The sequence below is a fragment of the Thermobia domestica genome, chromosome 16 (genome assembly GCF_964235325.1).
Source record: "Thermobia domestica chromosome 16, izTheDome1.hap1.1, whole genome shotgun sequence".
NCBI classification, from domain to species: Eukaryota; Metazoa; Arthropoda; class Insecta; order Zygentoma; family Lepismatidae; genus Thermobia; species Thermobia domestica.
The window spans coordinates 175,192,035-175,206,635 of record NC_137469.1 but is presented as its reverse complement, the minus strand read 5'-3'; the positions used below and the strand labels follow the sequence as shown (position 1 = coordinate 175,206,635).

General features: G+C 36.8%; 1 protein-coding gene across 6 annotated transcripts in view; it reads left to right on the top strand.

The window, feature by feature from the left end:
- Positions 1-14,601, top strand: part of Rbcn-3B (WD repeat-containing protein Rbcn-3B) — a 334,889-nt gene that overhangs the window by 306,682 nt on the left and 13,606 nt on the right. For all 6 annotated transcript variants that reach the window (XM_081743283.1, XM_081743279.1, XM_081743282.1 and 3 more), the window contains 2 exons: positions 5,022-5,174; positions 10,495-10,677. In XM_081743283.1, coding sequence (XP_081599409.1) covers positions 5,022-5,174; positions 10,495-10,677 — 336 coding nt within the window. The remainder of the gene's footprint in view (positions 1-5,021; positions 5,175-10,494; positions 10,678-14,601) is intronic.

The window sequence follows — 14,601 nt, the reverse complement described above, 5'->3', positions numbered from 1 at the left end:
TTGACCCATTTTTGTTGACACACTAAAGTGGAAATAGAAGCACTAAAGTGGAAATAGGAGCACAAAACGGTACAAAGCAGGCACTGTACGATGCGAAAGAAACGACCCCCCAAATTCGATAGTGGCGGAACAATGGGTCTATTTTCTCACACATTGATGGACCATTTTGACGCATTTCTGGTGATGCTCAAAACGTGGAAGTAGACGAACAGAACGGTACAAAGTACACACTAAATAATGCGAAAGAACCAACCCCGAAATTCGATAGTGGCGGAATAGTGAGCCATTTAACTCCCACTTTAAAGGCCCGTTTAACTCACTTCCGGTGACGCACAAGACGAGGAAGTAGGCACAGAAAACTTTTTAAAAATAATCACTAAACGATGCGAAAGAAACGACCTAGAAATTCGACAGTGTCGGAACAATGGGTCATTTTGGTCACACTTTGGAGGTCCATTTTCACACACTTCTGGTAACGAGCAAAACGTGAAAATAAGAACACAAAACATTCACTAGTCGACGCGAAAGGAAGGACCACGAAATTCGGTAGGTATAGTGGCGGAGCAGTGGGTCATTTTCGTCCCACCTTCGAGGCCCATTTTGACTGTCTTCCAGTGACGCACAAAACGTCGAAATACGCGCACAAAAGGGTATGCAAAGTGAAATTAACGACCTTGAAATTCGATAGTAGCGGAACTCTTGGTCATTTTCGTCCCATCTTGGAAGCCCATTTTGACCCACTTCAGGTGACGCATAAAACGTGGAAATAAGGGCACGAAACGGCACGAAAATCCACTAGTCGATGCAAAAGGAAGGATATCGAAATTCAGTAGTGGCGGAACTCTTGGTCATTTTCATCCCACCTTCGAGGCCCATTTTGACCGTCTTCCAGTGACGCACAAAACGTCGAGATAGGCGCACAAAAGGGTACGCGATGTGAAATTAACGACCTCGAAATTCGATAGTGGCGGAACAGTGGGTCATTTTCGTCCTATCTTGGAAGCCCATTTTGACCCACTTCTGGTGACGCACGAAACGTGGAAATGGGGGCACGAAACAACACGAAAATTCAGTAGTCGATACGAAAGGAAGAACCTCGAAATTCGGTAGTGGCGGAGCAGTGGGTCATTTTCGTCCCACCTTCGAGGCCCATTTTGACCATCTTCCAGTGGCGCACAAAACGTCGAAATAGACGTACAAAAGGGTACGCGATGTGAAATTAACGACCTCGAGATTTAATAGTGGCGGAACTCTTGATCGTTTTCGTGCCACCTTGGGGACTCATTTTAACCTACATCCCACGACGTACAAAACGGAAGTAGACGCACAAAACGGCACAAAACGATGTGAAGGAAACGATCTCGAAATTCATTGGTGGCGGAAGAGCAATAACTTGTTCCGCCATATTTGTAGGCCCATTTTGGCCCACTTCCGGTGATGCACAAAATGTGGGAATAGGCGCATAAAGCGACACAAAACACGCACAAAAGATGCAAAACAAAGTACTTTAAATTCGTTAGTGACGGAACAAGTTAATGACGCCGTGAGCACCAATATAAGTATATACTGTAGTTCTTACCAGTTGGCGCGGTGGGTCAGTGGTAGAGCGTTCACCTCCGGTGCTTGAGGTCCCTGGTTCGATCCCAGCTCGCGCAGTTTGGACTTTGTGGTGGACAAACACCGTGCTCGTGGATTTTCTCGGGGTTCTCCCGTTTCCTCCCACTTTCTTCATTTCATTCATTTCCTATCATCACCGTCTCCTTTAGCCTAACCGGCATAATCGTGGGACGTAAAACTAAAGATTTCATATCATTGTTTGTAATTCTTACCATCAAGGCTGAGAACTGCACGGTCCAATTTTTTAGCCAAAGTAGAAGCCCAACCGGAATAGTGATGTCAACCGACTCGAATCGGTTCAACTGAGCGTACAGCTTGAACTGGCTTGGTAGGGAATTCCCATCGACTGGGCTCAATTGAGCCAATGGCTTGAACCGGCTCCATTGAAACGAGTCCATAGGCTGGGTTCGAGTCAGCTTAACTGAGCCGATGTCTTGAACCGGCTCGGTTGGGGTAAGCAATCAGCTCGGTTCGGCTCGGCTCGTGTGAGCCATCGGCTCGAGCTGGCTCGGTTGGATGAGCTGTTGGCTCGGCTCACTTCTCGGTTCGGCTCGATAAGTGAATAAGCTGTGAGCGAGCCGCTTGAGCTGTTGACAACCCTAAACCCGGGTCGAGCAGTTTTGAACATGTTTGGCTGGAGTCCCATAACTTTTAATAATTTTTGGCTCGAGCCCGAATACTTGCTCCTCCTGAACTCAAACCAAGAACCTCGTGACCGATGTCCTTGCCTCCTGAAGATTTCTTGACGACCGAGATCGACAGTCAACTAATTTTTAGTATTCCGATACAAACCGCCTATATTCGATGTTTATACAGGTACACGGTGTTATAATGATAATTAATTATAGCAGTAGTAGTAATATCATTGATAATTATATTGTCTATGTAGGATACTTGAAGATAGTAGTACTTGGAACTACACAAAGAATTTAGCTCGAATTGGCTCGACTCGACTGGAAACTCGATCCGAATTCGAGTCGAGTTGGGGGAAATTTTTCGAGCCGAGATCTCAAGTCGAGCTCAAAGATGTCTGCTTCGAGTCGAGTCGAGTTTTAAAGAAAACTCGCTCGAACTCGTTGGTGCCCATTCCTATTGTATGCATGACGGGCATATAGAGTTCTTTCGAGGGGGGATAGAACCTTAAACATAATATATTTTAAAAAATACTTAGTTTCCCGGCTTTCTTCCCATGGGGGGGAAGGGATGGTAGGTATCCAGCATTTCTTATAAGTACCTTATTTGAAATATGTAAAACAGTAACAAGTGGACAACACAATACACACACATCTTCTTATCTTCAGTTTTAATTGCTGATTTCAATTGCAATTAACAATTACAATTAACAATTACAAGTTTCAATTGTCAATTGCAATTAACAATTAAATGTTTCAATTGCACCCTTTGCAATTGACAATTAACAATTAAAAGTTTCAATTGCCTGGTGACCAATTAACAATTAACAATTGACGAAAATTTAATTGCAAATTTTATGATTGAATTCAATTGCAATTGAAATTAATTGTCAATTACAAATTGAAATCAATTGCAATTGAAATCAATTGCAATTGATTTTCAGAGCAATTACTTTCAATTGATTGATCAATTGCAATTGATTTCAATTGATTTTGCCCAACACTGCTACACAGTTTACAGGGCATTGTACAATTCTAGTCTATATTCATAATAAATTTGCATGACGGCTTTCCGTACCACATTAATCCATTGGATACTTTTGCCACCACTTTTGCGAAATCTGCATTCTATTTATGAATTAAAAGGTAAAATGGATCAAAAGATTACGATCTTGGCCAAGAATTTTAGGAATAATCTAAAAAATGCATCAAAAGATTGCAATCTTGGCCAATAATTACTTTTTGGATCAGGGCCACAAAATTTTTGAAGGACTCCTAAATCGAGTTTTTGTATTTTTTACGCAATAAGCACATCATACTGAGTTAAGTGGCCCTGATCCAAATGGCTACACTATATGTAGTTCTTCAGATATAAGGCGTACAAGAACATTTTTGATTGAAATATATTGGTTCTTTTGATCCAAAAATGAATTTAAATGATATAATTCCATATAGATTTCAAAAAAGACCAAAATATTTGGAAGGCTTAGAAATATTTATTCTTTCGGGACATTCAAGGATGATACCGGTAATTAGTGAAAGTTTTGAGTTTATCGTTTCTATTTGTACGTTAGTAGACTATCGGTACATTCAACAAGGGAAGTTCTGCCTTGATTAGAGAAACGATCCAGAAGCACTGGAGTAGAGTGGATGATTCCTGTGCTAAAGCTATGTTCTGTAGGGCTAAAAGGTTTAGATAATAATCGCTTCTATTGCTTGTTGCCAAGCATTCCATTCAGTTCACCCGTCCCTTAAAACCTCTTCGTTCAGGTTTAAGTTTAACTGTGTTGAAAGAAGCACAGTCAGTCTTCGTGCTACATAATACACAAATTGTATCTTAGAGAGTATAACGTTATGTTCTTTTCGGTGAGGAAAATATTTAATTAACCCTTGTGTATTACCGTGAAAAATATAGCATAGGAGATGTCATGGAATGCAAGTAATTATTGGTGTTTCGTACAGATATTTTATACAGATACATTTCAAAACAATACTTTATTGCATTACACTCCAACTCACACTATCATCATCGTCATCCAATATTGAAAAGAAATTCTTGACGACCTCGTCACGAGATATCATGCCCAACTACAACCCAGAATAGTCATGTAATGTCATATTCTTGGAGTTGTTGCGGAAAGTAACAGGCTTTAGCCGTTTGAAATTAACCACTTTCTCATTCACAAGCTGTTCAAAAATATAAGCATAAGCATAAAATATAAGCAAGATATCTATTGCTTCAAACTGTAACTTGAGAAAGAAAGACACAAGGCCACAAACAGTGTAGTGTAATGCAAGATAACTTTTTCCTTACCATACACCGAACTCTATTATGTTAATTATGAAGTAATTTTCGGGAACAATATATTAGTAATTTCTGCTGTCTATTGAGCACTATGTATACCACTAAATTTGCTCGTTTGGTAAGATGAAACAAAAACAAAACAAAAGAAATAATTGATTACTTACAAGACTGTTACCTTAGGTACTTTTACGATCTCAGTGGCAAAAGATCAATTTTTATATAATAGCAAAATAACAGCAAACAATATTTTGTATTCAATGTATTAAACGTATACTGAAGAAAAAAATACAAAAACAGGCTTTTAGATATTCACATTCATTTAAGAGATATACTACACTAAATATATCTGGAGTTTCCAAGGTAAGTACACAGGCGTTAAAGAACCATTTCTTTCTGAAGTACTTGAAATATTTTAAACTTCATGGCTATGAGCGTACTAACTTTAAACTTGTTTCTTTAATATATAGGTTGCAAGATATAACACTTTGCAGCAGAACGCACAGACGCTAAACGTAAATCTGACAAATTCAGTCCTTCATCGAGCAAGACCAGAAATCTTACGAGGAGTCGAACTACTGATTGACAAGATGCAGAGTGAAATGTCTGACTTACTTGTTGAGGTAGGCATGTCTTTTCAAATCAGTCATTGATAGTTTTAAGGTTCCTTATATACGGGTCGTTCTATGTTAAATCATCAAGTATCCGAATGATATTTTTACAAAATATTACCTTAGAGATAATGTGCTGAGATAGATTATTAAATTTTTTCAGTTGCCTCCATATTCGATTTAGATTCTTTTATTTTCACTGTCGCATTGAAAAATAAGGGTTTGCAGTGGTATAAAACTCAGGCTGTTGCACGGTTACTATGAAAGGGTGGTACTGTAGAGTACATATTGTTAAATTTAATGATTTACCTGGTACCAAATCCATTTGGTATCAAATTTTTAATTAAACTAGAAGAAGTTTTGAAAATTTCTCTTTCAATTTACAATAAATACTATAGATAAAAATTGTCGTCAGCTGAAATTTACTCTGTCTGTTGCAATTGCAGTGTACTCTATGAAAAAATGTCGAAAAAACGTCACGACCTGAATCTAAAAACACATTAAGATGCAAAAGAGGACGAATCCCCACATTAAGAATTTCTCGATACTTACAAGAAATTGGGCACAAAATAGACATTCTACATCTTTGTTCTAACAGCACGGAAAGGAATGTTTCTGAATCTTTTTTCATTGGAACCAAAAGTCCCAAACTGAATTTAGAAAGAGGGAACCTAGATCACCGACGGGAATGTATAATATTAATACAAAGTAAAATGCAAATACTGAATTAAAAACACATTTATTTCATAATGTTACAGCGTACAGGCTTCAATTCTAGAGAATGTGTTACTTATGGACCTCATACGTTATGCAGTTGATCTGGCAACATTGAATTCTCAGTCAATTCAAAATTACTCTGAGCAATGAGTACTGTAAAATAATACGTAGGTTATCACAAAAGTCAAGACAACTATTTACGTGTACGAAAATGGGAACGACGTAAGAAATTCTGAAAAATGCGTATGAAGGATGGGTACATATGTAGATGTTAGATATAGGTAGTTGGATGAACAAACATATCCCCATCAGGATATAGAAGAAAAATGAGTACAACGATTGTTTCACACGTGTGTTCCACACAATGACTTCTTCAATTTTGGTATGAGATCAAAGTCGCAAGGAAATAAGTTTGGTGAATATGATGAATGATCGAAAACTCCTCATTCCGATCACGCAAGAAGACTCTGCATAATGCTACTGTATGGACTGTAACACACATAAAATGAACTATTCCTTCTACTTAATTTTTTCAGTGGGGCCGCGGTGGCTCAGTGGTAGAGCGTTCACCTCTGGTGCATGGGGTCCCGGGTTCAAACCCTGCTCCCGCCAAGTAAACTTTGTGGTGGACAAACACCGTGAGCATGGGTTTTCTCGGGGTTCTCCCGTTTCCTCCCACTTTCTTCATTCCACCATTTCATTCATTTCTCATAATCACCGTTTCCTTTAGCCTAACTGGCATAACAGTGGGACGTAAAACTCAAAAATTTCATTTTCATTTTTAATTTTTTCATGCTATATCATGATAGGGATACGTATGTTTATCAACCCCTTACATGTAACGTGTATGTATGTACTAACCTTCCATTTACAGGGTATTACATCAATGTGTCACAATATTTTGTGAACAGATTTTTCCCATCAAAATAAGAAAAAAAAGTTCATATGGGCCTGAGATCAAAAGTAGATAGTTTCGGAGTTAAGGGGGCAGACTACTAAATATTTTTGAAAACTAATAATTTTTCTTTTGCCCGTTTTTCGTAAGTGGAAAGAGGTAATAAACTGTAACTTACCACAATAATAGATAATGTTATTCTACACCCAAAAATACGTATTGGAAGAATTTTCAGTGTTGCCATCCATAGAAATTACACTGTGACCAGAATTTGAATACTCAAAATTCTAAGTAAAGGCAGCGACTAGAAAAATGAACTCAACGGTAATTGATCACTTATCATACTGTCTATGTTTCTTGTTTACTACTTTTTAAATAATGCTTCTATTTATTTTGTAATAACTTATTTATTTTGTAATAATTTATGTAAGGTTTATAAAATAAAAAGAACTATTATTTAAAAAGTAGTAAACAAGGAACATAGACAGCATGATAAGTCATCAATTACCGTTGAGTTGATTTTTCTAGTCGCTGCCATTACCTAGATTTTTGAGTAATTCAAATTCTGGTCACAGTGTAATTTCTATGGATGGCAACACTGAAAATTCTTCCGATTCGTATTTTCGGGTGTAGAGTAATATTTTCCATTATTGTGGTAAGTTACATTTTATTACCTCTTTCCACTTACGAAAAACGGGCAAAAGAAAAAAATAGTAGTTTTTCAAAAATATTTAGTAGTCTGCAGCCTTAAGGGTAGATAGTTTCGGAGTTATAGGGTGCTAAAAACATGAAACAGGTGAACTTTTAAGAGTTCATAGCTCCACTACTGTGGGACTTACTGCAGTCGGATCAATACATCACTGAGGAAATGGTATGTGAACTATGTTTAAAAATGCTCCAGTACTTGCACACCAATTTTTAGAAATCTTTAAATTTCACGTCCCACGGTTATGCCGGCTAGGCAAAAGGAGACGGTGATGATGAGAAATGAATGAAAATGGTGGAATGAAAAAAGTGGGAGGAAACGGAAGAACCCCGAGAAAACCAAAGCACACGGTTTTTGTCCACCACAAAACTCACTTGGCGCGAGCTCGGATCGAACCAAGGACCCCATGCACCAGAGTCTACTGAGTCACCGCGGCCCCACCAATTTTTTGACAGGTAGGTGGAGAGTGATCAAGTACTCCCAAACAGCCTCTCTAAAAAGTGATTGTGCAAGTACTGGAAATTCTGAAAGATGGATATTGGGATAGTTCACATACTAGTTCCTCAGTAATGTCTTGACCCGACTACGATCGGTCCTATAGTAGTGGGACTATGGACCTTTAAATTTCCTTTTTTAACATTTTCGGCACTCCATAACTACGAAACTGTTCACTTTCGACCACAGATCCACATGAACTTTTTTTCTTATTTTGATATGAGAAATCTATCCCCAAAATATTGTGACAGATTTCTTTTAACACCCTGTATATTTCAAAATTTCTTGCTTCGTTCCCATTTTCGTAAAGATAAATAAACATAGTTGCCATGACTTTTGCAGCAGCTCTTCTAGAATTAGAAACAAAAAGCCAAATTAATTATTAGACAATTATCAAAGGAATAGCCACAATTTAGGGGAAAATTGAAACAATAAAAGTGACTAAAGACAGTAAAAAAAAAATAATTCAAATGAGTAGTGAAAAGCTTTTCCCAATAACTTAAAGAAGTGTTCATTTGAGCAAGGAATAACCATCACCATAAAACTATATTTTCTTTTAGTTTTAATTAGTGAGAAGTAACACCAAATTTAATATATATAAAAGAGTCACCGGGTAAGAATGTTAATTTCTAATTCAGAGATCGGATATAATAAATCTCAAGGTGTAGAACTGACAAAAGTAAGTATTTTTCAGAATATTTGGATCTATGCTACTTATTTTTTCAAGACAGTGAAAATAAAAGACCACTCGAGCTCATGGCCACAGAGCATGCCAAAATACTGAGTAAAATTGTAAGCAATAAATATCGGATTTAGTACAAGGTAAGTTTCTAAGTAACAATACGTTTCAGCACGTGACTTTATTTTTCAAATGTATCCTTTGAGTTTTACGTCCCACGGTTATGCCGGTTAGGCTAAAGGAGACGGTGATTATGAGAAATGAATGAAATGGTGGAATGAAGAAAGTGGGAGGAAACGGGAGAACCCCGAGAAAACCCACGAGCACGGTATTTGTCCACCACAAAGTCCACACGGCGCGAGCTGGGATCAAACCAGGGACCCCAAGCACCGGAGGTGAACGCTCTACCACTGAGCCACTGCGCCCCCTCAAATGTATTCTCTAAGACAGGGTTTCTCAACCTGGAGTCACGAAGATAAGCGGAAGAGATAAATATAATTAGTATCTAATACCGGAAAATATTTTTAAATATTTTGTTCTGATAGGTATTTTTATTTTTATATATATTGTTAAGAAAAACAAAAAAGGTCTATTAAACATTTTGAACAGGTGCAGAGTTGTTTAAAAATCAATTTAAATGAAAGAGGTACGATATGAAACTAATAAGAACTGAATATTGAAATACCAGAAAAACACAAATCAGACAAACCCTGTTTAATTGAAATACACTTAAAATTGAAAGCTAATGAGATACCTGAGCATGGTGTGATTTCACTAGTGCGGCAATATCCGGTTCAGTCGTCGTGACGCATGTTATCAAGTCATTCAAAATACTCAATAACTTTTTTTAACAACTGTCAAAGTTTTTTTTTTAACCAAAATTAGAAATCAATATCTTTTTTATCATATGACCCAAAATTAAGGGAGTCATGAAGTTTTAAAATTTTCAAAAAACCTCCATTTTGAAACATCATAACGGATCATATTCAATATTTGTAATATGAATGAACTGACCAAATTTGGTTTTAATCCATTTGCTTTTAGAGAAGTTACTGTATTCATTATATGCAAGAAATGGATTCTACTATTATAGAAATAGATGGATATCGTGAGATCTCCATAATGGGTAATTAAAAATCCCACACAAGCTTATTACAAACCAGAAATTATAAAGGGGTGGCTGACAAGATAATGTGATAAAGTGGAGGTCGTGATAGGAATGAGGTTGAGAACCACTGCTATAAGATAAGGACGTATTACATCATATAATCATATGTAAGAGTACGGGCAACCATTCGTTTGCATAAGACAGTGGTACGTTGGTGCACTCCTTCGCAAGTTTTGTCATAAGCACATTGTTCGACCTTTAAATTTGAGAATGTCAGAAGAAATAAAAATTAGTAATTGTTCTGTAAGATTTAGAATTTGAATGATTCATCTTATCTCCATGCGTGCATAAAAAATTCCCGAACTGTATTACAGCTTATGATAATTTCAATATTAGGCCTATGAAAGATATTACTATGGCTACATTTGAATGGTCCTTAAAATTGCCTAAAAATAATATTTTGAAGGAGGTAAACTATAACTCACTCCTTTATTTGTGAATTGTATGAGATGGTGAATTTGTAAACTATATTGAAGCTTATTTCACATTGAATACTAGTTTACTAGAAAATAGGATCCATAATCTTCATTAGCATACAACACAATGATGAACCATGGAATGAGAAATAAGTAATATATGTATTTTAAAATGTGTTCAGTGATGCTAAAGTGATATGTAAAACTAACGTAAATCAGGTAAAAGGTGTATTGAGAGTTTTTGTATTTTCTGTAGGTGATGGACATAATCTTACATTGTTTGGATCCGGGACATCTGAAGTTGCGTCCTTTGAAGGAAGTATTTCCTGCTGTCTGTCGCTTCAATCAAGTTACTCATTGTCCCAACACACGGAGGATAGCAGTTGGAGCGAAGAATGGACACCTTGCACTGTATGAACTTCGATCGTCCAAGTGTCAGGTTATTATTTATTTTTTCTAACAGTAGTATTAGTTGCATTAGTACTAGTTTTTCAATAATTAAAAAAAAAAAAAAAAAAAAAACAAATTCAGTTGGTATTAAATTTCATCTAATTGCTTGTCTACTCCTTTCTGATTTGCTGAGCTTGTTGTTACTGGTCACTATAACACTTTCCTTACTAAATAACAATAATAATAGTAGTAATAATGATAATATGCAGGTACAATGAATATATAAATTTATTTAACGTGTACAGATACAAAAAATGTTCTCATCATTTCTGCAAAATATTCAGGAAAAGAAAATGAAGATAAGCTCATGAAACAACATACAGTAGACTCCCGAGTATTCGGCCTAGTTTTCTTTTATCGTAATTAAATGAGGAAGGCAAGGCGTTGCATTGGCAACATTGCCAAGGCATTGGAAGCGGGCATCTGCTACGATCCTTCTACGTGTCGTGTGCAAAATACAAGTTGTGACAGGAAAAAAGCAGCGTTCTGCTCTTTGTTCATTGTTTCGTCAGTGTGTAACGGACCTCAATATAGTATGATTGCCGCTGTATTATAATAGTGAGTTTTGGTGTGAAAACTTTGCCTTCTGGTATTGGTGGGGCAAAAAAATGAGTTCATAGAACTCCGGCCTACCCGGCTTTTTTTGTTATCCGTCCTGCCCTTCCGCCACATTAGGCTGGTTACTCGAGAGTCTACTGTAATTCCTCTGCAGATCCATGTATTTGCGACAGCGATAAATCCGCTGTCGTGTGTATATTCATATCGATAAGAAAGCAAGACACACCCCTGACATAATTTCCAATATCCCACCTCATTATAAACGGTACTATACGTTTATACGACGATCGCCTTAATTTCTGCAGCTCTCTCTCACCATTAACACTGAAATTATCTTTCATTAAGTTATTAATAACTCGAGACGTGTCAGGATTTATGACTCTAGTAGGCATGTGACACCATTTTGAAGTTTTTCTAACCACTTCTACATTAGGCTTTGTGACAATCATATTCACCATAAATCATTAATATCCGTAGGACATGATGCTGCCTCCATTTACTCCTTTGCCCTAGCTCGAATATCTTGACATTACATTGGGTGAGAAGTTGACTCTTGAACTGGAGCATGCCAGAAGTATTTCTCAGAAGAACCTATGGGACTTTTAGGCCTATCTTTGTTCTTTATCAGCGCCCTGATATCAAATTTTTCCCTCCTCTTTCTCTCTCTCTCTTCGTTACAGGGCGGGATCAAGTTATTTGATACTTATGAAAAAGAAAAGACACGTTGAAATTTGTTCAACAAACAAGCAGCTGCTAAAACCTCTGCTGCCTTTCGAGCAGTACTGCCAACTATAGATCATTTTAATGTAGGAAATTTCAGTTCAGTTCTTGCTGCTTTGTTATGATTAATTATTAATACCTTTACAAGATACTGGGTTTGTTATTTATTTATTTCACTTGCATAAAATGGGACAAATACTACATTTTTCTATCTACTAACGGGACAGCCGGGACACGCACCTAAAGCGAGACTGTCCCGGTCAAAATGGGGCGTACGGTCTCCCTATTTTCATAACACTAGCAATATTCTGTCACCAGATACAACACTTATATAATTGACAGCATCACTGAAAATTTTCAGAGAACTAGATAAAGTATGTTCTTTCTTTCCAACCTTGGGAAGATTGCAAAATGTGACACAATAAAGGCTAAGTCCTTTGTCCAGCAAACCGTCTTACGCACACTTACTTAATTGAATGCAAATCATCCTTATCAAGAGTACAAAATTTATTTGATGAAGAAAATGAAATAAAATCGTTCAGTTTTACGGCTCACATTTATTACGCCCGTGAGCGGAATGACTCAAATATGTAAACGCCGAAAGGAAACGTTGGTTCCAGGGTAAAGAAACACATAATAGACGCTAAGAATGAGAATGTTACTACATGAGGACTTACACTTGTCGAAATCCAACAATCTCAAAATCAGGTATTTTGCACAGACCTTTGTAATTCACTGAGAGAAGTGTTTTTGAAGCTTTTTACATCAAAACTAAATACAGAAAAAGGAAATTTGGATAAGAATGGGATACTATGAAATGAAGGACTAGGTAGAAGCCCAAGTTGATTTCAGAATATTTTGTTCCTTTATTCCCAAGTAATATTCTTCCAATAGTAATGTTGTCACCATAATCAAGTATCAATAAAGAGAAATTCTTGTTAGAAAGTTGCGAAGATTGAGGAAGAAGCTCCTTAGATAATGGAAAATTCATCGTTCATACCTACAATTACTGTAATTTTTTAGACTGCTTTTTTAAGTCACGTAAAAATTAAAATTGTGACGTGTAATTTTTTTAAAAAAAATTAAAATTGTGTTACTTAGTGACAATATAATTTTTATCAGTGCATTTTTGTCTCTCGAATAAAATTTAGAATTGCAAATTGCATAGTGCATTCTTGAAATTGTGTTAAATACTTGCAAGAGTTGTTTACCCCAGTAATAGATTGTCAGGGCTGGTGGCCTGATCCTATGCAGGGCTGTCTTAACGCGTGAACCTAGTGATCATTTGCCAAGGGAACCCACGAGTAGAATTTAGAGGCTATGAAAAAATTCTTTGATAAAAACGAGAAGGGTGTAAAAGTAAATGACCAGGTTTTCAGCACAATAAGTTTTCCTGATGACATAACACTGATAGCGGAGAGCAAAAAGGACTTGCAAGAAGCACTTTCAAACTTGGACGACCAACTGGATAAAACATGCAAAATGAAGATAAATAAGAAGAAAACAAAAGTGATAAAGCGCACAAGTGCAGGACAGGAAGGGGCAAACGTATAGCTAGAGGGAGAGAAAGTCGAAAACATTAAGACGTTCCCCTATTTAGGAAGTCTAATATCCTCGGACGGAAGAAGTGAAAAAGACGTAAGTTCCAGAATAACACAGGCTAAACAAGCATTCAATAGGAAAAGAGGACTGCTAACATCAAGAAATGTGTCATTGGACGTTCGAAAACAATGTATTAAGACACTGGTATGGGGCGTGGCGCTGTACGGATCAGAGATGTGGGTGTGTGTATATAGGACCACAAAGCACTATTCTACAGGTCAAAATAAAACGAAAAAATGTTATATGATGGAATACCCTCCGAGGCCCCCTTCAGCCGCTATGGGAAATTAAATTTTTACTATTTGGCAACGTCGCAGATTATCTTGGAACCATTAGTATTGCTTTACAAATCCATCAAACAGTTGCATCGATTGCTACATTAATAAGCGATTCTAGTGTCGACGTCTATCGACTTTTACTGTCATCTGGAAAGAATGGATGCAACTGTTTGATGGATTGGTAGATCTTGTTTGTTTATGGTTCTTTTTCTGCGCAATTCGAGTTTCCAGACGATGACTCAAAAGGTATACAAATGTATATATATATATATATATATATATATATATATATATATATATTACTTTATTTTGACTTGTAGAATAGTACTCTGTAGTTCGTGGGCGCCATTTTTAGAAGACCCGATCTATATATATACATCGAGTGTTCGATAGATAGATATATCACATAGAGTTGGAAACACAATAGTTGTCTGTGGTAGCAATAGTCAGGCGGCGAATACATCACTGGACATATTGATATGTTAGGGCAAACTCTACTGTACGAAGAGCAGTAGAACACTAGGACACAGTGAACTTAATAGACGATAGGGCCTTCCATATGAGATCACCAAATTTGAAACTGAAACGTGGCTCATATATTTTGGATTTTCCTCAAAATTTGTACATGTTTTGTGGTACTGAAACATAACACACCTGTAAAATATTTACGGCTACAAGGTATGTCAAGAACATTTGAAAATCAAATATCGTTTTCCTGGAAATCCCTGGAAAAGTTTGAATCAGTGATATCTCAG